The sequence below is a fragment of the Equus caballus genome, chromosome 12 (assembly GCF_041296265.1).
Source record: "Equus caballus isolate H_3958 breed thoroughbred chromosome 12, TB-T2T, whole genome shotgun sequence".
NCBI classification, from domain to species: domain Eukaryota; kingdom Metazoa; phylum Chordata; class Mammalia; order Perissodactyla; family Equidae; genus Equus; species Equus caballus.
Window position 1 is genome coordinate 25,681,069 of NC_091695.1, and position 25,892 is coordinate 25,706,960.

The following is a 25,892-nucleotide window of genomic DNA, read 5'->3' on the forward strand; positions in this document are numbered from 1 at the left end:
CTACCTCAGCCAGCAGTGGTTTGTGATGTTTGTAACCAAAGACCCAAAAGAGATAAGGAAGCAACAGAGGCGGTGATGGAAATGGAACAGTGAGAGGGCAGACCCAGGAGACCTGCAGAAATGGAGACAAATAAGGCAGACGTAGGACTGAAGAGTCGGGGGACAGGAAGGAAAATGATGGAAGATGGAATTCAGAGGGTAGTGTGATAATGACATGAGAGAAAGAAGAGAGGGACAGAAAGGAGAAAAGAAACAAAAGTCTTGCCCCTGTCTGGACCCTCTATAATGTGAGGGGGTTGAGAAGACCCCACAGGTCCTTTCTCCACCTGACCTTTCCTGATTGAGTCTCTAGGGGAGCTCTGGAGGTGAGGGACCAGGTCGGCCGCCACGAAGACCAGGTTCTGAAGGGAACTGGGTTCACCAGCAGGGCTCACCTTCCTTTGGCGAAACGAACTCCAACTGTCCCTCCAGCTCTTTGGACTCCACTGTCTTCTGCTCCTCCTTCCTGCTGTCCCTCCCAGAGCACAGGCTGTGGAAACAGAAGTCCCCTCAGCCCAACCCAAGGGTTGTGAGCAGAGCCTGAGTCTCAGGCTGGAGGGAATAGTGCAGGGGATCCCCCGTTTCACAGCACAGTGAAATCACCTCTTAACAACCCCGAAGCCCAAGTCACAGCCAGACCAGTTAAATCAGAGTGTCTGGGAGTGGCAGCCAGGCTTCCACACTTTTTGAAGATCTCCAAGTGATTCTGTGATTCTGATACCCAGCAAAGTTTGGGAACCACTGGAGGCGTGGGCAGAGTAGGAGAGGCTGAGTTCACATCCCAGCTCTTGTTCTTCCTGGCTGTGGCAACACGGCTCAGACATAACCCTTCCGACACCCATTTTTTGCATTTTGAAAATGGAGCTAAGGGTATCTATCTGAGAGCATCATGCTGAGATGAAATTAGAGAGCAGTTGGGATCTGGCAGATAGCAAGTCAGCAGCAAATGAAAGCTCTCCCTCTACTGCTTGTGGGGAAGAGCTGCAAAAAGGGTCACATTTCTTCACTTCCTCTGTTCTCCAAGCTTCGCAATGGAATTTTGTAGCTCTGACTGTTTCCCCATCCCCTGCATCTGCACCAGGCCTTGTGAGCTGCCTCAGCCAAGAAAACACAGCAGAGATGATGCTGTGCCAATTCCAGCCCTGAACATTAAGAAAGCTTGTGCATTTCTGCACTCTCTCTCTTGGAACCCTGGAACCACCACATGGACAAGCCCAAACCAGCCTGCCAGAGGATGAGAGCCAGGTGTCCCAGACATCCCTGTTACCCCCAATGACCTCCAGAAAAAACTCGTGTGAGTGAGGTCATCCTAGACAAGCCAGCCCCGAGCTTGCCCACTAGATGATCAGAGGCAAGAATGAGCCCTGTCAAGATCATCTGAGTCTGTCCCTGAGCAGTAGAACTCGTCAGCTACCCGCAGACCCAGGAAAAATAATAAATGCTTAAGGTTTCAGGACACTGAGTTCTGGGGTGTCTGTTATGCAGCAATTGCCAACTGACACACCCATTCTGGTCTTCCTCTCCTGTGACAGGTTTCCTCTGCCCTACTGTGACCACGACTTTCCCATCCCCTGCTTCCGTCCCAGGTCACATGGGGGGCTCTGGCTCACAATTGTTAGATCATAGTCCTTACCCATAGCAGCCCAGTGCAATGGTGGTTAAGTTCACATGCTCTGCTTTGGCAGCCTGGGGTTCGTGGGTTCAGATCCCAGGTGTGGACCTGCACAGTGCTCATCAAGCCATGTTGTTGTGGCATCCCACATACAAAATAGAGGAAGACTGGCATAGATGGTAGCTCAGGGACACTCTTCCTTAAGCAAAAAGAGGAAGATTGGCAACAGACGTTAGCTCAGGGCCAATCTTCCTCACCAAAAGAAAAAGGTAAGGAAATTCTGACACATGCTATAACTTGGATGAACCTTGAGGACATCATGCTAAGTGAAATAAGCCAGTTATAGAAGGATAACTATTATGTGATTCCTTTTGGATGAGGTCCCTAGAGAAGCCAAATTCACAGAGACAAAAAGTAGAAGGGTGGTTGCCAGGAGCTGGGTGGGGTGGGATACTGGAGAGTTAGTGTTTAATGGGGACAGAGTTTCAGTTACACGAGATTGAAAAGAGTTCAGTCTGGAGATGGATGGTGGTGTTGCTTGCCTAACAATATGATGAACTTAAGGCTGCTGAGCCATACGCTTCACAATGGTTAAGATGGTAAATTTTATTCTATATATTTTACCACACCAAAGAAAAGTCCGGGTAAGAAGCAGCAGCTGGAACCCCAGTTTCTAAGAATGAGTCTTGGTACAGGCTGTTGCCTTCCACCCTGGAAGCTAATTAATTACACCTCGTACACACATAGCCTCCCTGTCACCCCAGGGCCCAACCAGCAGCAGAGGAGGCAGCGTATTATCCATCCCCACAGCCTTATAGAGCCTCCTAGTGAAGTGAAGCTTCTCAGACATCTTCCAGCCTGGTGCTTTTTTTTTTTTTTTTTTTTTTTTTACTGGCAGCAAAGTCCTTTTGTTCAAACAAAATTTTACACAGAAATTCCACGTATGAAACACATCAGTGGGGAGTGGCCCTGTCATCCTCCCCCTTATTCTCCTTGGTGACCAACATAACATCAAAGGGAACCCCTCGGTGTTCCTCGACACCCAGTTTGAAAACTATTGATCTAGCCCAACCTCCTCACTTTACAGAGGGTGAAACTGAGGTCCAGAGAGGCACAAGGAATTGCTTAAGATCAAAGTAAGCAGCAGCAAGGTCAGAGTAAACGGAGATCTCCAGCTCCTGCTCTGGCACGCTCTCTCTCCTTCCAACTCCAAAGAGGGAAGAGAGAAAGGGAAGCACATCCAGGGGAAGGAGGAAGAACCGGGAAAGTGGTTCTTGTATGAGTGGTAGAAAGGCTTGAGTAGGTGCCCCAAGGCTCAGCCTGTGGGCGACCCTCCAAGCCCAGGTGCTCACAGTACTAAGCTAGTTTCATATCTGGATAGCGACTCCCAGAGATCCTCTTCTCTTGCCCCTGGCCCACAGGCTGTGCCAGCTGCCTCTGGCCTAACACAAAGCCCAGAGGGAAGTCCCAAGTTGGTCAGCTTGGGGTGTCAAGGACTCACATTCTTTTATTCCTTTCACTCATTCATCCTTAGTTTGCTGGCTTTTGTCCTCCAGCTTGTTGCCTCATAATCACAGAATGGCTGTCACAGCTCCAGCTATATTCAAACATTCAAACAGTTGCCACAACATTCAAAGGGGAAGGGTGGAAAGGGGGACCAGGGAGGAAGGCTTTCTTTTCGCTCTGCTTTCATCTTCCAACAAGGAGAGAAATATCCCTAAATTCCTCGTGAATACAACCCCTTCACCTCACTAACAAGGACTGGAGAATATGCCCACCTCTACTCTCATTAGCAAGGAGGAAAGGGACTGCCTCAGTTGGCTGAGATCAATCAGGATTCATCCCCTGGGCTGGAAACACCACTGCCCAGATGAAATGTTAGCAATGAAGAAGGGAGAATGGCTGTTAGGTGGGCTACTAACAGCACTGGCAACAGCCCATCCCCTGATCACTAACCTCAGCCTTTAGGAGAGCTGGAGAGGACTCTGTGTCTGCCCCTGCTGCCCCCATGAGCCACCCCCCACCTCCCTGTCCAACCCAGAAGCTCACAGGCACAAACACCCCACTGCAAAGGGCCCCAAGCCTCTGCCCAACGCTGGCCCGGGCACATCATGGCCGTGCCTTCCCTTAGCCTCCGTGCAAAAATCCTACAGGAGTGTGAAAAAGGAGTTTAATGGTTACAAGCTCAGCCTCTAGAACCAGACAGGCCTGGGCCTCAAGTTCAAGTGTCATGTTTTCTAGCTGCAGAAGCGTTGATGGAAAGAAATCATGTAAAGTTCACAAGACAAGTGTCTGGCATATATTAATGCTCAATAAATGTTGGCTATTACTATTTTTTACGTTTTTGTTTTTGTTTTTTAGGATTGGCACCTGGACTAACATCTGTTGCCAATTTTCTTTTTTTTCCCCTTCTACTTCTCCCCATAGCCCCCCAGTACATAGCTGTATATTCTAGTTGTGAGTGCTTCTGGTTGTGCTATGTGGGACACCGCCTCAGCATGTCCTGATGAGCGGTGCCATGTCCACTTTCAGCATACAAACCAGCGAAACCCTGGGTCGCCCAAGCAGGGCATGCAAACCTAACCACTCGGCCAATGGGCTGGCCCCGCTGTTTGTGACTTAATGACAAGGAAGACTGCAGAGGAAGAGTCAGACGCTCCATTGTAGAGAGTGATGAAGGTTGAGCGGTGTTTGCCAAACAGGTTTCCCACCTGGAGAGAGTGTGACCAACCCGAATCACTTATTTATTCATGAAATAAATATTTCCTGTGCAGCCAGCATGTTCCAGGCCTTCATGATACCCAGACTCACCCTCCACCCCAGGAGCTACCACCCTGGCCTGGGCCAACCCCATTTAAGGTAGCCAATGTAGAAAAGTGCTTCTCCCTCCTTCCACCCTCTCCACCCTCCTGCCAGGCGCCTGGGATGAGGGCAGGCTCACACCTACAGGTTGGTGATCAGAAACAGGATTCCCCCGACGGTGAGCATGGGCTTGGCCAGGAAGAGCAGCAGGGCTGATTCTGGAACAATCAAACCAGAGGTGGGGCAGTATCATACTGCAACCCAAACATGGAACCCCAAACTCTGGCTCCCACTTGCTCCAAATTTCGAACAATCCCGGGGTCAGGGCCCTAATTCTAGCATCCTTCGAGGTCGTAGGGTACTGGTCAAGGCTCCCCCAAATGTCCTTGCAGAGGTCTCCTGAGCCACCTTCTTCCCCACCAAAGATGGTCCTTGGTCTGTTGCAGACCTGGATGTCTCCAGATAGATTCGAAGTGAAGTCACTGCTCCCTTCTCTCATTCAACCACAAACAGCCCCTTCTATTCATCCTTGACACTGTGGGGAGAGATGTCTGGACTCCGTCCCTAAGCCCAGCTTCTTATTCACTGCATGACTTTGAGCTGGATTCCGAATCTGTGACTCAGTCACCCTATCTGTGAAATGGGAATAACAGTCCCTGCTCTCCATGCCTTATGGGATGTATGAGTGAGAAAATGGGACAGACTCTTTCCTTTGTTCATCAAACTTGAGCACTTCCTTCATGGGGCATTGTGCTTGGCATTGGAAATGAAGGATGGGTTAAGCATACTTCCTACCCTTGAACAGACTGACCTGCAAACAAACTACTACGATAACAGAACTAAAATGCCAGGAGTGTGGAGCCCTTACTAAACTACAGACTTCTGCCCACTTTCCTGATTTTGGCCATAATCCATGCCCATCCTATTATTTGCCAAAATGTTTTCTTTACGTTGACTCCCTTATATCCAAAAGAAATCTATTGTTTTTAAGGGAAACTTTGTATCACTACTGCAAATGAAAAGCAACTCATGTTGCTTGTCAAGAATAGAAAGGAACTGTAAAAACAAATACAATGAAAGGAAAACAATGTTATTAAATTGTAACTAGATGCAGTTGCCCTCAGAACGCTCCGAGCTTGAAACCTGCTCCTGCCATAGTGTTAAATTCATACCGGCCCCGTGTCAAGACTTTCGTTCATGAAATCAGAGGACTGAAAGAGAAATTAAAAAAGAATGATTTTTCCACCAGACGATTCAGTGCTTAACGCGGCATGATTGTGCCTCCTAATGTCCTCTGAAGTAGCTATTGTTCTATACCTTGAGAAGCACTGTAAAGTGCTAATTTTAGACTATTCACGCTATTTACCATTCAATTTCTGTCTTTATAAAATGTACCTCTCTCCTAATGTTGGGTGAGATTCCTTTCACAATTGGGTCATTGTGGCCCCAACACTTTTTCCAAAAACCAAAAGCCCCGTTTTATGGAGGAAGGGAGAACTGGTGATCAAATGATTCACAAATGTGAGTCAAACATACTTAGCCACCACCTCCACATTCAGCCACTTAAAAATCATTTACAGGCTTTTAGATGAGATAAAGCGGGTTTGATGAGGAGAGTGGTTTTAAATAACTGGCTTGAGGTGCCAGGCTATCTCATGAGATCAAAGACACTCAGCCCGTGTTTACGGAGCACAAATGGAGACGACCTCATGATGCCATATGGCTTCAGCAAAGGACTACACACACAACAGCTATGTACTTTTACTTCCTATCCCCAAAATTGAGCCACGCAATCTGACGCTGGGGAGAAATGTTAGAAGGCATCTTTTGGCCAGCATAACCAAGATTCTAGGAGAAGGCACGGCCGGGGACCCCAGGCCCACTTCCCACTAACTTGCTCTGTGGCCTGGGGCAAGTCTTTGCAAGGGGTCTCTCTCTAGCCTCAGTTTTCTCCTCTGCATACTGGGGGAAAGCAGGAATAACCCAGATTGGAATTCCTAGACTTTAGGAATTTTATACATTTATAGACCAGTAAAATTTCAAAGGAAAACTTTTGACTACCTAGGATTGTCAACTTTTACCCTGCTAAGTAAGGATATTTTCAAAAGCAACAGCCATTAATATTATAATTTCGTTGAAATAAGAGAGAGAGAACATGTTAATACATACAAGAGGAAAGATGTAATATTTGGAACAAATTCTTCTCTCTGAGGCAATCCCTTCATTGTGCTTATTTTTTGCATTTCTCACTAGGTAAAACTGTTTTCATAGACCAGTAATAACTCTCACAAGGATTCTTTCAAGCTCAAAGTCTGTGGCTTTCTGATAACCATGGGGGGGTCAGTGTGTCCTGTCCATCACCTTCGGCAACTGCCCCACCCAGCAGGTGCCCCTTGAGCTTGTGTCCCTCCCAACCCCTGACAGCACTCATCTGCAGAGGTGAAGGCTATGGTGAGCGTGGCAGTGGTGTAGAGAAATCTGAAACACAGAACAGGGGATGGAGGATGTTGTCAAGGAAAAGGAAACCTGGGGGACAAAACTGAGAATTCTACTCACCCAATCTCCAAATTTGGCACTAAAGTGCATTCTCAGCCTAGGGGTTCAATGGGCATGGATGCCTCTGGAGCCCCAGGCTCAGAACCAGGTACCGGAAGCCCGGATGTGATTGATATGTGGCCCTGAGCTACGAACTCAGCTAAGGATGCAATGAGTTCAGGAGAAGGTTATCTGGCTTGGCCAGAGACAAAGTGGGTGGATCCAAGGCCCTCCCACCTGGGAGTCCCAACAGGCCAAACCTTTGGAGAAAGGGGTTAGTGCCTGGTCTACAAATCAAAACCTTCAGTCCTAATTCCTACTCGCTGTGTGACCTTGCTTAAGACACTGCCCTTCTCTGGGCCTCAGTGGCCTTTTCTATAAAAGGAAATGATTGAACTGACCTAGAACCCAAGCTTAAAGTTGTAGGGTTCTGTGATTATAGAACCACAATCCAAAGGTTATGGGGATCTTCTAGCAAGATGGGGGTTTTATAAGACATGGGGTAATAAAAGTTGTTGCCTAAGTGTGATACAGTGATTTATAATAAGAAATGTCTATTTGGTCCTTGTCCCTAGTCCCTATCACAGGACTTCTAAAATCCTTCAAATTCCTCAGTGATAAGAGCACTAGGAGCATCTTTTGTTCTAATGAGGTGACTCTGGGTGGGTTCCTGGATGGCTCTTGGAAGAGTTGGTCACCAGGAAGACCAAGCCATAATTAGAAGATTGGCATTTTCAGCCCCGCTCCCCAATTCCCTAGAGAGGGGAGAGGGGCTGTAAATGGAGTAATTAATCATGCCTACTTGAGGAAGCCTCCATAAAACCCCAATAATAGAGGCTTTGGAGAGCTTCCAGATTGGTGAAAACATCCACTACTAGGAGGGTGACACACCCCAACTTCCCAGGGAGAGAAGCTCCGGGGCTCAGGACCCTCCCAGACCTCGCCTACATATCTCTTCATCTGGCCATTCATCTGTATCCTTTATCACATCCTTTAATAAACTGGTAAACATAAGTAAGTTTCCCCCCGAGTTCTGGGAGCTGGTCTAGCAAACAATTGAACCCAAGGGGGAGGAGGTCATGGGAACCTCCGCTGTGTAGCCAAGTCAGACAGAAGTTGTGGGCAACCAGGGTACACACCACTTGCGACTGGTGTCTGAAGTGGGGCAGTCTCGTGGGACTAAGCCCTTACCTGTGGGATCTGACTCTATCTCCAGGAAGATGAGGTCAGAATTGACTTAAATTGTAGGTCACCCAGCTGTAGTCGCAGGATGGCTTGGTGTGGGAACACCCCCCCACACACACACATTTGGGTGTGAAGTATCGTGCGTAAAAGTAAAGGAGAAACACAGGAAGACTGAGTTTTTCTTAACACATGGAGGCTGGAGAAGAGGCAGGGAGCACAGGGAGGAGAGAGAAGAGGAGGAGAGGAAGTCAAACACCAAGAGAGACGAGACAAAGTCATAACGTGCCAAGCACTTAAAGACCAAGGGACCTGGCTATTTCCTGGCCCAGCCGGCCCTCCAGTCCCTCTGACAACTGATCTCTCACAAGCATGCCAGGGGCTGCTTGCTTTGGGTTCTATCAGCTCCAAGCAGGGCACTGCTTATCACTGACCCAAGCCAGTTGGAGTGGCACCCTGGGTGAGCGAGAGCAAGTCCCTTGGCCTCTTTGACTCATCTGCATGGGAAACCCCATTGCCTTCCCTCCAGACCCAGGGGTCCTGATATCCCACCACTGCAGGTCCCAGGAAACCTCATTGGCTAAGTCTCTGGGGAGTGACGGTGGGGTGAGGAAGATGACATTTAAGTCTGAGCAACCTGGCCATGAGGCCTTGTAGGAGCTATACACAAGGGTCCCCAGGATGAAGGCAGAGTGACATTTTTAACTTTTGCTAATTTCATAACCCCGGGCCCCAGGCCAGCCCTCACAGAAAGCCTGTCATATAGAACAAACATTCACACCTAGCAGAGGAAGGAGGCAAGGAAAGGGAAGTAGGGGTGTGGGAAGAGAGCAGGTCTAGCCAACTTCACCCTCTGGGCTGTTTCTCACACATCTGCTGAGGCAGTGCCTTGCAGGGCTGCCCAGTTGCCTTGTCTGAGACTCCCTCCAAGAGAGGCTAATGTCAGAAGAATTCCTATTGCTCATCTCCACCCAAACTGGGCCTTTGGGACTTACATGGCTATGAGGCGGGCCACAGTGTTCTTGAAACGGTCAAAGATGTAGCCGGTGGGGAACGTCATGAAGTTGTTCATGAAGGACGCCAGGGTGAAGATGAGCGAGAACTTCTCATCCTGGGCTTTGAAGTCTGGAGGCCGGAAAGGGGGATCTCAGAAGCCAGAGTGGGTGGGCCAACCTCCCATCCAGCCCAGCCTTCCTGCCAGGTGGGCTCCCAGCCTGGCCCCCTCCAGAGCAGCCTCTCCGGTCTTGGACAGCTGGCTGGTGGAAAGTTCTCCCTTCAGTGAGTTGAAATGTGGCTGCCTCTAATTACCCCTCAGGAGCTAGTACTTCTCTCTCCAGGCACCTCCTAGACTGAGGTTGAGGGGTAGGGGACAGGGGAGGCTGACACCTCCTTTCTCTCATTGTAGAAAGGTTGGCAGGGTGGGCAGGAGATGAAGTCCTCCCTTCCCCTTCCCACCAAGTGAGAACCAGCCTCAGCCTCCTAGAGAAGTCATCACTCTCTTACCAGTCTGTCCCGTGGCATTGCCCGTCAGTGTGGTATTGCCCGTGAGCCAGGCATTTGGTTCACACAGCTCCTCAAAGTAATGCTCTGTCTTGATGACAAACACAAGCGACGCCCAGGCGACGAGGATGCCTACAAAGCCAAGACATTCCAGCAGCCCCCACACTTCAGTGGAAATGAAGTTTGAAGATTCAGAAGGCCTCTCCCTTGGAGGGTCCTGATCTTCCTAGCACCACCTCCGAAACGTCCCACCTCCCATGCCTTATCATCTTTCATCCCCACTTCCACATCACCTCAGTTCCACATGGACACACAGCTGCCACCAGAAGCCAGGGGTTGGCCGAGAGCCAGGTACCAAATCTTCCAAACACTGCGATCAACCCAGTAAAAGCGCTGGCAGCAGCCCTAGACGAGAGAGGAAGGGAGAAGGTGGGCTGGAGCATGAGGCAAAGGGAAAGCAGGAGGTAGAGCTGGAATTGTCCCTGTCTGATCCTCCTGCTGCCTGCTGGGCATTTGACTTCTCTGCTGGACCATCATGGACACAGTCCTTGTCAACCAAAATGTTGATCCACAGTGATCAGCACCATCACATTGTATGCATCCTCATGACACACTCATCCTTCTGACCCTAACAAGATGCGGGACAGGAGTTTCAACCCCATTCTAGAGATGAGGACCCAGGCTCATAGTCTTGCCCAAGTCATACAGACAGTCAGAGGCTGAGCAGAACTTGAACCCAAACCTACTCATTTAAAGCCTTGGCTCTTCCTGACGCCTAGGTAGCCACCTTGCTCTCATGCCCAGGTGTCCAACTCTCCCCAATTATTCAAGGGATCAGAGAACAGAAGCACAAAGAAATCTGCAGCATGTTGAGCACTGGCTTGGGTCAGAAGGGGCTCCCCATTAAGATCTGGGACCCCTCTGACCCAGCCTGTGCTCATGCCTAAAATCCAGCCTTGACCCTGGCTGACACTTCTGGCTGAGCACTGGATGTGGTAGGTAAAGATGAGGTTATGGATGGAGACGAGTCTGCCCCAGTAGCACTTCTGCCAAGTATACTGCAAGGCACGATAAAAAAGGAAAAAGGGGATGCCCCTCCTCAGGAATACACATGATGTGAGCCCTGGATCTTGAAGTCTCCACAATTCATTCCCCCACTCCCCAACCCAATCACACAGCCATTTGAAGATGGGAGATCAAAACGTAACTTCTGTTTCCACTTGACCCTCACTTCTTACCCCCTCTTACCCACCTCTAACACTTCTGTGAGACTCAGCCCCTGCTGACACCCCCATGGTCCTCAGTGAGGAAAATAAACAGTGACTCAGAGGCTGGGGACATCCCCTCCCTGCCTTCCTCCACACCCCTGGACTCAGCCTCAGCCACAGGCCACTCACCTGAGCTTGACTAAACGTCATGGCTCTCGTCACCACAACAAAGCGGTAGCTCTTGCATCCAGGGATGCCCACCTGTTTGACACTATCCTCTTCCTTAGGACACTGAAAGCCTTTCTCCGCCTCTTCTAGGGCTGAGACTGATTTGACAGCCCCCTCTTCCTCAGGGGCATCTTCACATCCAGATCCTCACCCCTCCTCTTCCTCCAGCAGCGTCAGTCCCTCCATAGGAGCCTCCATTGTCCCGTGTTCTGGCATCTCCCCATCCTAAGGCAGGATCTCACCTCCAAAGGGGCCCTCAAAGTTGGACGTTTCAGTCCCTGGCAGAGAGAAAGTCCAACTGCACCCCCTCACATCTTTTCCCGTTCCTCTCTAGAACCATAGACAGTTCCCTCCTTGCCCTAGCCATCAGAATGCTCAGCCTTGGAAAGAGAGGAACCTAGAACTGAGCCTCCATGAGGACAACCTAGGCTCCCACATGAGGTCATGGGGTGAAGATCAAGACTTAGCATCAGGCCATTGTGGGTTTGGGTACTGATTCCATCATCTACTAGCTTTACTTCATTTGCAATATGGGTATACAATACTACATTCCTCATGGGGATGCTATGAGGATTAAAGGAGATAATGCATAGAAAATGCTTAGCACAGTACATTGGTGAGCTCAAAATAAAAAAAAGTCATTATGGTGATCATCATGGGCATTATCTATAAAGGACAAAATTGAGAATGTCATACTACAAATGAGGCTGCAGATATACAGATGCCCCGAGGAGTCCCTCTAGCTCCAGGTTCTACAGTCTCTGTCCCTTTAAATGCAGACATCTTGAAATACAGGATGGCCAGCAAAAGAGATGGCTTTGTGACTCTGACCCTACATACATTAGAAAGGAGCAGAGGAGAGAAAAAAAGACTGAAGACTAAGGAGACTTACCCAGATGAAGAGCTGAAACTGCCCCAAATAGAACAGCCAGAAATAGGGAGAGTTTCATGTTGGCTTTTTCCTGCAATGGAGAACATAGTTTGTTAAACACACACATACACACACATACACACACACACACACACACGCACACACACACAAACCCCACAGCCACACCATTAGGGACATTGGGAGTGAGGAAAAGAAACAGCAGGCATGAATAGAAGCCAGGATGGGCCAGAAAAGCTAATGCTGAGCCCAGCCTTTGATTCTCCAGGATGCTAGCACTTCTATCTGAATAGAATGAAGCAGACCATGAGGGGCAGACAAGGTTGGCTTTCCCGTGGACCTGAACGTGAAGAGAGGAATATGATTTTTATGTTTTGCACTTAATAAGCCCCTCACAGTCTACGAAACAAAGAGAATCCAGAAACAATGATTATTGGCCTTCCTAGGCCACACAGCGCTTAGAAAGTGGGTTCCCTCCTCAAAGCTCAAAAAGCACATGTGCATCTCTGGTTCCCCAGACAAGGAGACCTTTCACATAACTCAGAAGGAATGTGACAGGCAGAGGATGAGAATTCCTGTCCCTGCTGACCCCCTTGCAACCTGACAGCCACCCACAATCCCAGCCAGCCCTCCAGAACCTCCCAGACCAGGCCAAATGCCTCCCAGGAGATGAACATTTACTTGGAATAACTTCCACTACACCAGAAAGCTCTCACCTGCCCAGAAGTCTTCCCGGGTCCTGAGGAATTCCCAAATCCCAGATCTTCCTTCTGTCCATCCCACAGTGACATTTTATATAGGGACTTTGGAGGAAGTACCCCAGAGGAAGGAAGGTTTTCCACAGCCTGAGGGAGGTGGGAGGGCTGATAAGAACCCTTCATTTCTTCACTTTCTTGGGGAGACCACTCATTACCCTCCAGCTTCTCTCTTGTCACCCCTTTCAGGAACCTGGGAGGCCATTGTCAGATGTCTCAGAGCCAGTGGTTCCTATCCTGTACTGCATTTAAGAATCTCTTTGGGAGCTTGTGCAAAATGCATGGTTCTTCTGCTTTATTGGTGGGAATGTGAACTGTCACAGACATTTTATCCCTGAAGTGTTTTTCATTAACTTCACGGTAAATCTGCCTCCAGGAAAGTTGGAGTGTGGGCATAACCATGAGGACTTAGCAGAAACGAACTTAACTGTAGATGAGGGCTGGCCCCTTAAAGGAAGGTGCAGAGAAAAGGGGTGTGGGCAGCTTTGGGAGTAGTTTGGGACGACCAAGCAGTGGGCACTTGCAAAGGCCTAACCCCAATGATCTCCCACCGCAGGGAGAGAAGGGGTATGATCCCCACACACAAGGCCCATCTCCCTTCCCTGACTCTGCCTTCACCCCTCATCTCCACCCTCAGGATGGTGGGATAACACCACCCCAGGAGCAGCCTCCAGAATAAGACCATGTCTGGAGATCTGACCAGGAGACACTTCAATGAAGACAGCACTGCATTCTCCAACCAGGAAACACACAGGCATTCCCAGTGAATCCAGCTCTCAGGAGCCTGGGCTGGGGCTGTGGGTGTTCTCTGAGGAGGAGATGGAGGCAGCAGTGTCCTGGAGGGGCCCTCTCCCCCAGCCCTCCCCTTCCCCACACTGGGCTGGTCCTTCTGTGGGGGCATCAGCCCCTCCTGGCCTGAACCCGTGTGTGTGAGCCTGACGCTGTCCCCCCACAGCTGAACTAAGTTAGGACTTCTGTGTGCTAGACTTCGGGTTGACATCAGTACTGATAAAATAGCTAACTTGTCTCTCCTGCATCCTGGTGTCCTCAGCACAGTCACCAACATAATCACATGGACCCGCACACCAACCCTGGTGAGCTTGCTGTGATTTGTTATTAATCCTATTTCATAGAAGAAGAAATGTGCAATACATGGAAATTCAAACTGGAACCCATGCTCATTCCTACCACTACACTGCTTCCTTAATGACTCTGCATGAAGGACCACAGTTAGTGACAACTCACCATTGCAAAGCAGAGGGTTATATGCATTACAGATGTTGTCTAATTCAACTTTTATTTTATTGAAGAAGAAACTGAGGCTTAGTAAGGCTAAGAAAAATGAAATGTAGAACTGGGACTCGAACCCAGAGCTTTGTGACTCTGGTGGCTCGGATCCTGACTTCTGTGCTATGTCTGTCCGGGAAAAATTAGGACATTCCTGGGCACCTTCTTTTCTATATGTGTTGTGTTAAACCAGGTTCTGCTGCAGTAACAAGTGGGCTGCAAAATCTCAAGGTTTCCTACACACAGCAGGTCAGACAGCCCCTTCCATCGGGTAGCTATGCCTTCAGGGACACGGGGACCCCCAGATCCCTGTGGCAAGGACAGTGAGAACAGGAAGATCATAGGGGGTCATTTAAAGGCCAGAAAGAGACTTACATCATTTCCTCCCACATCGCATTGGCCACATCCAGTAGCATGCTGCAGAGCCCAACTTACGCAAGGAATACCAGGAAACACAGTCTACCTCGGTCCCCAGCAAGAAAAAATGGTGAACATTGCACTCTCTGCTTCCTTCTCTCCTTTTCAATGGCTTCTCTTCTCCACAACCACCCTCTCCCCATGCCCACTGACAGTGACACACATCCTTGACTTCTGTGTTCCTTCTGGCAAAACCTCGTTCTCGGCAAGTTACCAATCAACCTCCCAGACCCATTAAGAGATAAGGCCCTTGGAGTTTCTTCTCCTAAGAGTATTTGCTTTTTAATCAAAGGCTATTCAAGACTGAAAGGCCTTAAACAACCAAAGGAATGAATATGTAATGGTTAAAGTTGAGCCCAATAACAGACAGTGCTGGATATTTGAGGGACACATTATCTACACTTGCCTGCCTCAAGCAAGCTTCAATCTGGAGAGGTCTAAGCCCCCTCCTCTCCCTGTCCTCCCTCTACCTCCAGTCTTGGCTGGCAAGATATTGGGTGACTGGGATTGGCTAGAACCAAGTCCCCAACAAGGAGGTAAGTGGGCGCTTGCCATTTAGCCGAAATCCCAGTCCCAGAGCTCCCTATGCAGAGCTTCCTTTACTGCCTATCCCTCCCACCCCTGAAAGCCAGATTCCACTGTTCTTTCAGAAGCAGAGTGTCAAGAATTACCCTGTTGCAGGGTCCGCCCTGTGGCTCAGTGGTTAAAGTTCCACACACTCTGCTTCGGTGGCCTGGGGTTTGCAGGTTAGGATTCCGGGTGTGGACCTACTCCACTTATAGGCCATGCTGTGGAGGCATCCCACATACAAACGAGAGGAAGATTAGCATAGATGTGAGCTCAGGGTGAATCTTCTTCACACATACACGAAAAAGAATTCGCTTGTTGCAGTCTGCAATGCAGGGACCTGGGTGGGGGCCTGACCCCCAGGCAGTTCCCGTTCCATGCCCTCAGGGAGACTGACATGCTGTGATTAGCAGCTTCCTGACACAAACTGCACCCAAGGCTGAGGGACACACCCCTCTGTGGAGGACAGGCCTCTTCACCAAAAGCCGTCCCTGAGGTCCAGCATTGGTGAGATCCATGGCAAGCCCAAGACCCATGGTCCCGTTGTCAGAGGCCTGCTCATATTCAGGGAACTCAGCCCTGCTGCTTCTTTGCCACCCTCCTCCCCTGGGGTTCTCTGACCCTGTCCTGTTCCACCACCTCCAGAACCTTTAGAAAGAAAGCACATCTGGGAAACTGATCCTTTTGTTCCTGAAACTCCACATCCCATCAGATGCCTGGACAGGCACACACACATGTTCGTACACAAACGTAGACCTGTACACAGATGTGCTCAGACACATACTAACATGTATACACACCCCAAAACATACTGGCCAAAGACACACAAGTACACACATGCGTGCACACACAGACTCACGCATCTTACAGTGCAGAGCTTCATAGGTGTCCACAGACACACAGGTCTATCCATTAATACACAGAGATGTACAAAATGTACACCCTCAGACAACACACAAATACACACTGACTCAAAGATTTATGCACATATACAGATTCACACATACACAGATACACACAGGTATACAAAGAGTGACTCGTTTACACACCAAAATACATATATACGCATGTGCACGTGCATCTGAAGAATATTTGTACCTTCTCCCTTTGCCCCATGTAGAACGACACCCAAAGAAGTATTTCTGTCTCAGAGCGCACCCCTCTTTCTCTCCCCACAACCCAAGGCTGTCTGCCCTCTTAATACCCAGTCTCAGGTCTGAACTTCTGCTTCATCAATGTCAGATCCCACCGGGAGCCAAGCATCCTGCCTCAAACAAGGTAAAGAGCAGCAACAGTGCTCTCTCTCAATGTCCCCTGGGTCTGAGAACACGGGGTGAGGGAGAGAAGGTGAGGCCTGGGGCTGTAGACACAGCATGGGAGCCACAGGCTACCAGATACCATGACTGGCCCCAAGGCCCTCCTGCTGGGAGGCACCTCCCTCCTGAGAATGTGGCCCCTTTAGGGAGGTAGGCTGTGGATGGGGGAGAGGGAAGGACAGCCACCCTCCTGGGAATGGAGTGGGGAACAGATCTCACAAGAAGTTGGGGCCTTTCAATTCACCCACAGTGGCTGGAAGAATGGAAAATAGGGGCCAGAATCTGAGGCCAACAAGACAGAGGACTAGAGGAACAGGCTGCCCCCAGACAAGACTACTTTCTCCTCCCTCCCACATGCTTATCCAGATGGCATCTCACTGCTCCACCCCAATCCTTCAATCAGCGAGGTCAGCTCCTTTTCGAAAAGCCACCCCACTCCCACTCCACCGCCTCCCGCATACTGAACCCAAACAAAACAGGAGGGCCAGTTCCACACCCCCCACCGAATGGGATCTTCCCCCAGAGCCTTGGTGGGGAGCTGTGGGAATCCCAGAGCCAGGGCTGAGAAGGGTCCTCCGGAGTCCATGCTCCGCCCCCAGGTGGCGCTGCAGCCCAACACCTCAGCACCCCCACCCACCCCTAGCCGGAGCCCTACTCCACCACCTTTAACTTTCCTCAAAGCCCAACCCTGCAGGAGTGATGGCTTCCAGGCGTTCCTAACCTCGGGGTTCCTACAAAGTGAGCGATGAAGAAACGAGTCATGAAATGCTGTGGGAAGACTGGTTTTATATCCAGGAGGGACAAGGGGACCAGCCCAGCGTCCAGGTGGCTGATCGGAAGCTGTGAGGGAGGAGGCTTCAAGGCAGGGTCTCCGTGCCAACGGCTTAGGAGGAGCAGATGAAGGGCAGGTGCCTGCTGCAAGGAACTCGTCGCCAGTGACCCCCCGGCAATAGAGAGCACAGTGAGGTCAGCTGCCCATCTGAGTGTGGCTTGTGCCCCCCTCCTTCCCTCCTCAGGCACCTCATACCCTCCCTTGCCTTCTGTGGCTGTCATCAGTCAGCCATATGTTGCCTACACATCCCTACCAGCTAACGTTTCTTGAGCTCCCACAGCAAAAGAGGCAGGGTGATTAGTGCTTTCATGTTCACAATGACTCCAAGAGATGGGTGCTAGCTCATCCCCATTTCCCAGATGAGGAAAGTGAGGCTGACTGGGGGTAATAACTTGCCTGTGTCTCAGCAGGCCAGTGGCAGAGCCAGGATGTGAACCGCAGCAGTCTTACTCCAGCGCCTATGGTCTTAGCCATTGTACTAAGCTCCCTCACATCCCTCATCCATGCTGTTGGAAGCTGGAGAACTGTCTGTCAGCCATCCCTAATTCCCACATCTTTCCTTCATCCCTCATCCACACTTAAATTCACATCTGCTACTCTCATCTGTCTCCCTCATATTAGAAGAGGGAAAGGATCTCCCCCCACCCCAGGCCATAAGATGGAAAGCCCACATCTAGCCCCCACACAGGGCACCCCATCACCTGGTTTTTCTTTGAGGAATCCTTAGCTGCATCTCAGCCCTTGTCACAGAGAGGACCTTGGCTCTCCGGTTGGGGGGAGGGTGTGAGTTTGGGGAGGAGTGTTGAGACAGCTCAAAGGGACAGTGTGTAAGAGTTCACCTTGCCCCCCATTCCCCTTGTGCTGGTGCCGAGTTCCCCTCACCTCTGGTGCATAAAGCCACGTAGCAGCCTCTCCCAGTTCTACGTTGCCCTGAGGCCCAGTATCTAAAATTCCAGCGGCTCCCATCAGTCCAGCGAAATCTCCTGCAGAAGCGCTAGAGAACAGATAGGCTGCATCAGAGGGCAGAAATCCAGGAAGACAGAGACAATCATGGTCTCCAGAGAATGCCCACCGAGCACCAAGCATCCCTTTCTGGACACTCGCTGTATGTATAATTTCTTCTCACTGTTCACCCGGCCAGAAGCCAGATACCCAAATATCCATCCCTGAGTGCAGGCAATGGCATCATCACACAGAGTTGGTTTCTCAGACTTCATTGTGTATACAAATCTCCTGGGGATCTTGTTGAAATGCAGATTCTGATGCAGGAGGTCTGGGGTGCAGCTGAAGATTGTGCATTTCAAGCAAGCTACCAAGGGATGCTGATACTACTGCTTCATGGACCACCTTTGAGTAGCAAATGTGATGGCACTTATTCATCCAGAATCCCAGAGCCACTCTAACAGAACAAGGACTCCATTTTAGACAGGAGGCACCTGAGGCTCAAGGAAGTCATTCAGCTAGTAAGTGACCAAGATGGGCATGGAACCTATCTCGTGACACCAGTGGCATGCTGGTAAATGTTTAACAACCATCTCTGGGAGAAGGTGAGAAGGCAGAGGGACTTGCAACAGTTCCCAATTTCCTTGGTGTAAATTCATCCACCATGGGAGATTTCAACCTACAAGCGTAAAGTCACAGAACATGGAGTTGGGAAGAGATGTGCCTAATCACTGGTTCTCCTGAGCCAGTACAAGCCAGCTCCAGCTCATCACCACCTGCCTAAGGTTACCTTAGCTGCGGGATAAGACAGGAGGACAGCAGGTGTACTCTCGAGGTGATCAGAAAGAACTTCCTGTACCTGGGAGTTGGCCCCTCACTTACCCAGCCTCTCAAGATACCTCCAATCCAGACCTGGACTTGGTTGATCCCCCTGATCAAGCACTGGAGGCGATTGTTTAAGCGGTAGCTGTGTATGGAGACAAGATTGCCTCGGTAGCACCTCTCAGACATTCTGCAGAGACAAGAAGAGGTGGTGTAAAGAATTCACTCTCCTTTTACTCAAGCCCATGAGTCTCCAGGAGAGAGCCCTACATCCCTTTTCAGTTCATAAATCAGGGACCTACTTACCCCCCTCAATCTCATCGCTTGCTCCTTTCACTGCTGTCAGCAACTTCTTGCAGGAAATAATAATAATACTCAGAATCATTATATCCCCCATCTATTGAGAGTTTACAATGACCCAGGGACTATTCTAAATACTTTCCATGTATTATCTCATTGAAACTTCACCAGAAGTCTAAGAGCTTGGAACTACATATCTCCATTTTACAAATGAAGATACTGAAGCTCTGAAAGGTGAAATGATTTTCCCAGGTAACGCAGCCATTGGCAGGCAGAGCCAGGGTTGAACACAGGTCTATCTAATACCAAAGCCTTTTGTGCAAATCAGTGGTTCTCAAAGTGCAGTCTCCAGGCAACAATATCTTCATCACCTGGGAATGTGGTATAAAGGCAAACTCTCAGGTCTCATCACAGACTTGTGAAATCAGAAATTTTGGGGATGGAGCCCAGAAATCTGTTTCTTAACAGATTTAATCTCACTAGGAGATTCTGGTGCACATTAGGCTTTGATAACCACTAGTCTAAGTGAGTATGGAACGGCAGGCTGAATCCACTCCCTTCTTCTCCCCCAGGTCCTCCACAGTAGCTTTCCTGCCACTCACTTCAGCTTTTCTAAACGTCCTAGGAGTTCGCACCAAGAAGTAGTGGCAAGTCTTGCACCCAGGATGGCCAGACAATTGAATTGTTTCCTCTTCCCTGGGGCACTGTAAGTCTTCACCTAGGGCAACTTGGTCCAACTCCACGGTCTCCTCATCCTCGAAGGTGTGTTTATTGGTGGAAGCCTCAGCCTCCTCTCCTTCTGACTGAATCACCTCGTCTGTCAGAACCAACTCTCCCTCCTGCTCCCCTGAACCTTCCACATTCTGGATCAGGCCTGTGTCCCATGGATGTCCAAATGGGGGTCATCATTCTCTGGGAAGAAGAGGTATCTTGCCTTCAGTTGGGGGGAGGGGAGGAAAGCCCTTTCTTCCAGGACCATGGACAGCTCTGATCCCACTCAAGCCTTCGTGTGGACGCCACCTGGCGCCAAGACTGGAAGGATCTCCGAGGTGTTGAGTGAGGCGAGAAGTCTTGGGTCATATGCACAAATGGATGAAAACCTGACTTCTGGCTGACACCACAGGTGTGTACTTTTGGGGTGGGAGGAAGCACCTGTGAGAAGCCCTTCACCTTCACAAGTGGATGGTTTTTCTTTGTGAAGGAGCCCCGATAACAAGTTCAGGTCACAGTTATGAGTCCAGGAGAAATCTTAACAGAGATGAGCTGGGTCAACTGAAGAGGGGAGGCTGTGGCTTCGGCCCCACGAGTGCAAAAACGGTGCAGAAAAGGGGAGAAAAGAGAAATATAGATGAGACGAGAAGGGGAGGACTTGCCCAGATGAAGAGCAGCAACTGTCCCCAGCAGGAGAAGGGGCAGGAGCACAGGGCATTTCATATCTACTCAGTCTTGTGACAGGGACACAGCTCTACCTTGCCTCCCTGGGATGTCCAGTGTGTTTGGAGAGCCCCTGGCACAGGGCAAAGAAGAAAAGTTTGTTTAACTGGTTTATTAAAGGGCAAACTAGAGAGCTCCCTTCTCGTCCAATTAACAGACCCTGAGTTGGAGAATCAGGGAAAGGACATGAGGGTGTCAGCTCAAGGTCAAAAGTCCCTTTTTTCCTGAGAACTCCATCACTGCTCAATGGAACAACACTTAGCCCAGACCCTGGAGGAACAGGTCTGCTCAGGACCAGGGCCTATTTCACTCACAGTGGAGAAGAAGAGGGAAGGACAGTGGCCGTTATAATCCTGCGGTCAGACCTCCAAGGTGTTTGCCAGATAAGATCCTGCTTCCTCCCAAGTCCGGGACCCCTCCTCCATGGGCAGCCAGGGGGAGCACTCACCTTCTGAGTTTCAGGCTCTGCTCTCAGTGTCTCTGGCTGCTGGGCCCCAGAGGCAACCCTTATACTGGGCTTTGGGGGAAGTGGGAAGAGACTCAGGGTGGGGTGCGGGGCATTGGAGCGGATCAGGAGGTTGCTCAATCCTCTCCCCCCTGAGCCATGCTCTCTACTGGGACCTGCCTCCTGAGGTTTACTGCCATATGTGGGTACCCATCCGCTCTGGTGTGACTGAGAAGATCCCAGATGTCTATTGTCGAGGCAAAGTTATTATTAGTGCCCCTAAAGGGCCCCGGCCTGAACAATGCTCCTTAACCTCAGGAGCAGCCTCCCTTTGGTCAATATCCCAACAAATGGAGTGGAGAATCCAGGGATCCGGGAGACCATGACAGGAGGAGGTAGGAGGTGAAGGGAGTCTCAGCCCCCCTTGGTCCTTATCTACAAGTACTTTATATGCATTCACGTCCCTGCATATTCACTTTCATCTCATTCCCTTGAAGATGTGTGATTATCCCTACTTCACAGACATGAAAAGTGAGATTCAAAGAGGGAAAGTGACTGGCAAGAGTTCACTCCAATTGGGTGAACCGAGATTTCGAAGTCTTTTTGGCTCTGCAACCTTTGTCTCTCTGTCTCCCCCTCCCTCCCTCCTTTCCTCACTCTCCTTCTCCCTCTCCCTCCCTTTCTCACCTTTAATGCTTGAAAAACCTATGCTCTTTCTTCTCCGCTGAGGATCTAGATCAAGATTCTCAACCTTTGCACTCTTACTATTTGGAGTGCATTCCTTGTTGTGGGGGGCTGCCCTGTGCAGTGTAAAAAGTTTAGCACCATCCCCAGTCTCTACCCACTAGAGCCCAGTAACGCCTCTCCCAGTCATCACTATCGAAATTGTCTCCATATATTTCCAACTGTCCTCTGGGGAGCAAAATGGCCCCAGAAGAGTATCACTGATCTAGAATATGACATTTTGTCCAACCTCAGGTCATATTTTCTGGCAAGGCAGCAACAACTTGAATAGAAAGCTTCATGCAGAGTCATTCAGACGTTGGTGGACCAACTTCCCCACCCCACCCCACTCTCCATCTCTGTCCAGCCATCTACCACCACAGGGTCAGGACTAGAGGGAAGTGAGTGATGCATTTGTCTCGAGTGCAACATTGAAGGGAACACTACAGAATTCAGTAGTCAAGTCAAACTATATTTCAACGCAATCTTTCTTAAAAATCAAAATAAATGCAAAAATATCAAACCCAGTTCCATCAACCAAGCTCCAGCCAAATTCAGTGCAGTCCAAGGAGAGACTAGCAAGTGCTAAGCGGTGACTTACCTGGATATCACTGCCAAGAGCTAGTGGACTTGTTGGGAGGGAGGACTCAAGTCTGGGACCTCCTGGTTTTCCTCAGATTCCAGCCAAGTCCCCCCTTCACAGGGCACCAGGAACAGATAACTCAGAGGGTGAAAAGGCCTGGATTCCTTCCTCTCCTCTGCTCTCCCAGGGGACCTACAAATGGAGAAGTATCACGGAGGTCACTTCTGGGCCTGATTGCGGAGTAACCATCCTGGCTGTTATCTCCCAAGCCCAACGGACCAGACCCTCAGCTTATCTAGCTGACTGGGGAGATTGGCCAATTCCAGGGCCCCCAAACCCTGGTCTCTGGGTTTCAAACTTCAGACCACTTAGTGGAGGAGGGGATAGAGGACTAGACCTCCTCCTCCATGTTCACCCAACTCTTGGGGCCGAGGCCAGGGGCATCATTTCACTCAGCTGTTGGGTTGACCAATAAGGTCAACTACTCTCATGAACCAGCACCATGACAAGCTTTGCATGCATTGTTTCATTTCAACGTCCATGTTTCACCGATGATGAAAGGATGTCTCAGAGCACTTAAACAGGTGCCCAAGATCACACAGTAAGACAGAGACAGTTCTACACCAGAGACAGGCTCTTTATGCACTCATGATTGCCTTCCCTCTGCCTCCTCTCACTCACCTCCCTTCTCCACAGCCTGCTCCTCCTCTGCATTGACCCAGTTTTCTTTGCATATGAACCCTGGGAAAAGTCATTCCAATGACTTGCTCAGTCACCACAGTGATGCCTATCTAATTTAAAACTGAAAACAACATTTTTAAAGATCTACCATAGGCCACATATTATGCTTCGTTAAGGCTTTTACATCCATTATCCTACTAAATTAGTCACTAAAATCATCCTACAATCTGGTGTTGCCAACTCTAGCCTATATATCTGCTACAAAAGCTCAGAGAGGTTGAATGACTTGCCCAAGTCCACACAACTCATAAGAAGTGGCATGCTGACCCTACTCTGTCTGACTCCCAAGTCCTCCCTTTATTGGACACACCCAAATTTGTTACCTCCAGACACTCTAGCCAATGGTGCCAACATTTTCAACATCCGTCAAGTTCCAAGTCTCTGGCTCACTGTTTGCATTTATGTTCATAGGGTTTTCACACTCTGCCTCCTGAGAGTCTGTCCACCCCCACATTGTGCAGAGGGTGTGTCTTGCCATCTTGAGAGGCAGTGTTGTGTGATGTATAATGAAATCACAGTTCACAGAGTCAGCCCTCTGTGTCTCAGTCTTCTCATCCGTAAACTGAGGCTAATGCCAGAACCTACCTCTAATGAGATCAGCTTCAGTACAGCTCTCAGAACTGTCCCTGGCGGATGGTGTTGGGAGCGGCCCTTGTCAGGAAAGCAGGGCTACAACTGTGACCCTAATCAACACACAAGCCCTGAGTGTAGATTCGGCTCTGCGCTTCGGACGGTGTGAGGAGCTCCTCAGGTTCCATTGTAAACACACCATCTTCCTCTCACAAAGCTTAGTTAATATCTTGTTGGAGAAAGAAAATGCACACAGAAACCCATATTTTCAAATGTAAAGCCAGTGCTCTTATTTCACTCATTCATTTTTGTACAACATTTTTTGTGGATGTATAGCATGCATTCTGTCAAGTATGGTACGCTGCTCAGGGAAGTTTTACAGAGTGAATGCTCCCACACAACTGTGCCCACAACAAGATACAGGACGTTCCCGGGAACTCAGTCGTCTCCTTCATGCCCCTTCTTGACGTTAATCCCCCGAAGGGGATCTCCACGGACTGGAAGTCACACTTCTATCACAACACATGCCCCCAACAGAAGAGATTTGTGAGGGGCAACGCAAAATCCACCTACCGCTTAGCACAGAGGCTGGCACCCAGTAAATGCTTAATAACTGGGTGATTTTGTTACTCTTTTTATTAATATAGGAATAGAGGGAAGTAATGCCTTCCCACACCAGAATATAAGGTCCGTGAGGGCAAGGAGTGAAAATTCTACTTCAGCTGCATCCTCCACAGTACCCAGCACAGGGCTGAATCCGTACAGTATTTCAGAATTCCAGCATCTTTGAAATCAACAGACTATCGTGGTACAATTACAGTATTACAATGGACCTGTTTTATTTCTATCTCTTTCTCAATTTGCTGTGCAAACTTCAGCAAGTAGCTTCTCCTATCTGAGCCATACTCAAAAACTTAAAGGTCTTGATTGGCCTCTCTCTATGACCTTGATCCCATCTGTAATTCTCTCGATTTGAGGTGTCCTGGAGGAAAGGGGCTTCAGGACACTGACCCCTTACTTTCTGCTTGCCTCCCAGGTGGAGAGAGGATTCAGAATGCCTTCCTTCCTCATCTCTGATTGAGACACCCTCACCTCCAGCTAGGTTGGAGTCCTATGCCCCAAGATGAACACAAGGTTAAGGGAGTCCATCCTGCCCGCCTCCCTCTGCCCCCTGCACTGTGCTCCATCCCCATAAGATCATGTCCTGGAGGGGAGATCAGCCAATGCCTCCACCCAGAGAAGCAAAATGGTTAAAGCAACATGCTCTGGAGCAGATAGTAAAACCACAGGCTTGCTTGCATCTGGGTATTCAGCCTTGAGAAAATCTTTTAACAGGTCATCCCTTCTCTGAGCCTGGCTCTGTAAGATGGGATAATAATTATGGATCACACAAGGTCATCTCTGTATAGTGCCTGCCACAGAAGGGGTCATTTGTATGTGCACTGTGTGGTAACAGTTAGTGGATATTGTTGTGCTTATATTATAAACAACTGTATGTTCCCCAACAGTAAGGGGCTGTGTCCTAACATATTCCCAGGCCTTATATAGGGTTGAACATATAGCAGGTTGTCTGATATTGGGTATCCCAAGGAGCAGATCCTAAGTCAAGAATTTGTGTGCAAATTTGTTTGGGAGGTGCAAGGGTACTAGTAGCAAAGAGAATAATTCACAAGAAAATATGTGTTGTAAAGACAGCTACCTCCATGGGTAGCTGGAAGTTAATTCCACTGGGAAATGGTACCCAGGGCATGCCTTAGAATTATTCCCCCCGAGGACTGGGGTGCTCAGATACCCACTCCTGAGAGTTGTCGGCTGTACCTGGGTCATGACAATTTCTTAGCACATTAAGGTAAGCACAGTCTGTAGGAGAGAGAGGCCAGGACATTGAGGATCCACCGTGAAAGGTTCAAGAGGGATGGATGGGGTCCTGGCAGAACCTGTACATAGGCGCCCGGTAATTTGGTGTTGTATGAAAAGAGCTAGCTGAGCCCATACCTCTGTCTTCAGGATGGCCCCACCAACATCATCCCATATTTCATGCTTCGTGAGAGTGATAACTTCTGGTCCCTTTCATGATGGACAGTGGAATAGGGAATCATTGTAGGACACAAAGTTCATGAGTGGGGCTAAGCCGAGTGGATCAAGGATCAGAGGAAAAATAAA

At 49.4% G+C, this 25,892-nt stretch overlaps 1 protein-coding gene across 1 annotated transcript; it reads right to left on the bottom strand.

The window, feature by feature from the left end:
* Positions 1-6,288: 6,288 nt before the first annotated feature.
* Positions 6,289-11,304, bottom strand: LOC100146862 (equilibrative nucleobase transporter 1-like). Its single transcript, XM_070229108.1, has 5 exons — positions 11,258-11,304; positions 9,964-10,075; positions 9,674-9,896; positions 9,166-9,295; positions 6,289-6,931 (listed from the first exon to the last, which is right to left on the bottom strand). Exons 1-5 carry the CDS (start codon positions 11,302-11,304, stop codon positions 6,811-6,813), a joined length of 633 nt encoding a protein of 210 aa, XP_070085209.1. The 3' UTR covers positions 6,289-6,810.
* Positions 11,305-25,892: the final 14,588 nt, after the last annotated feature.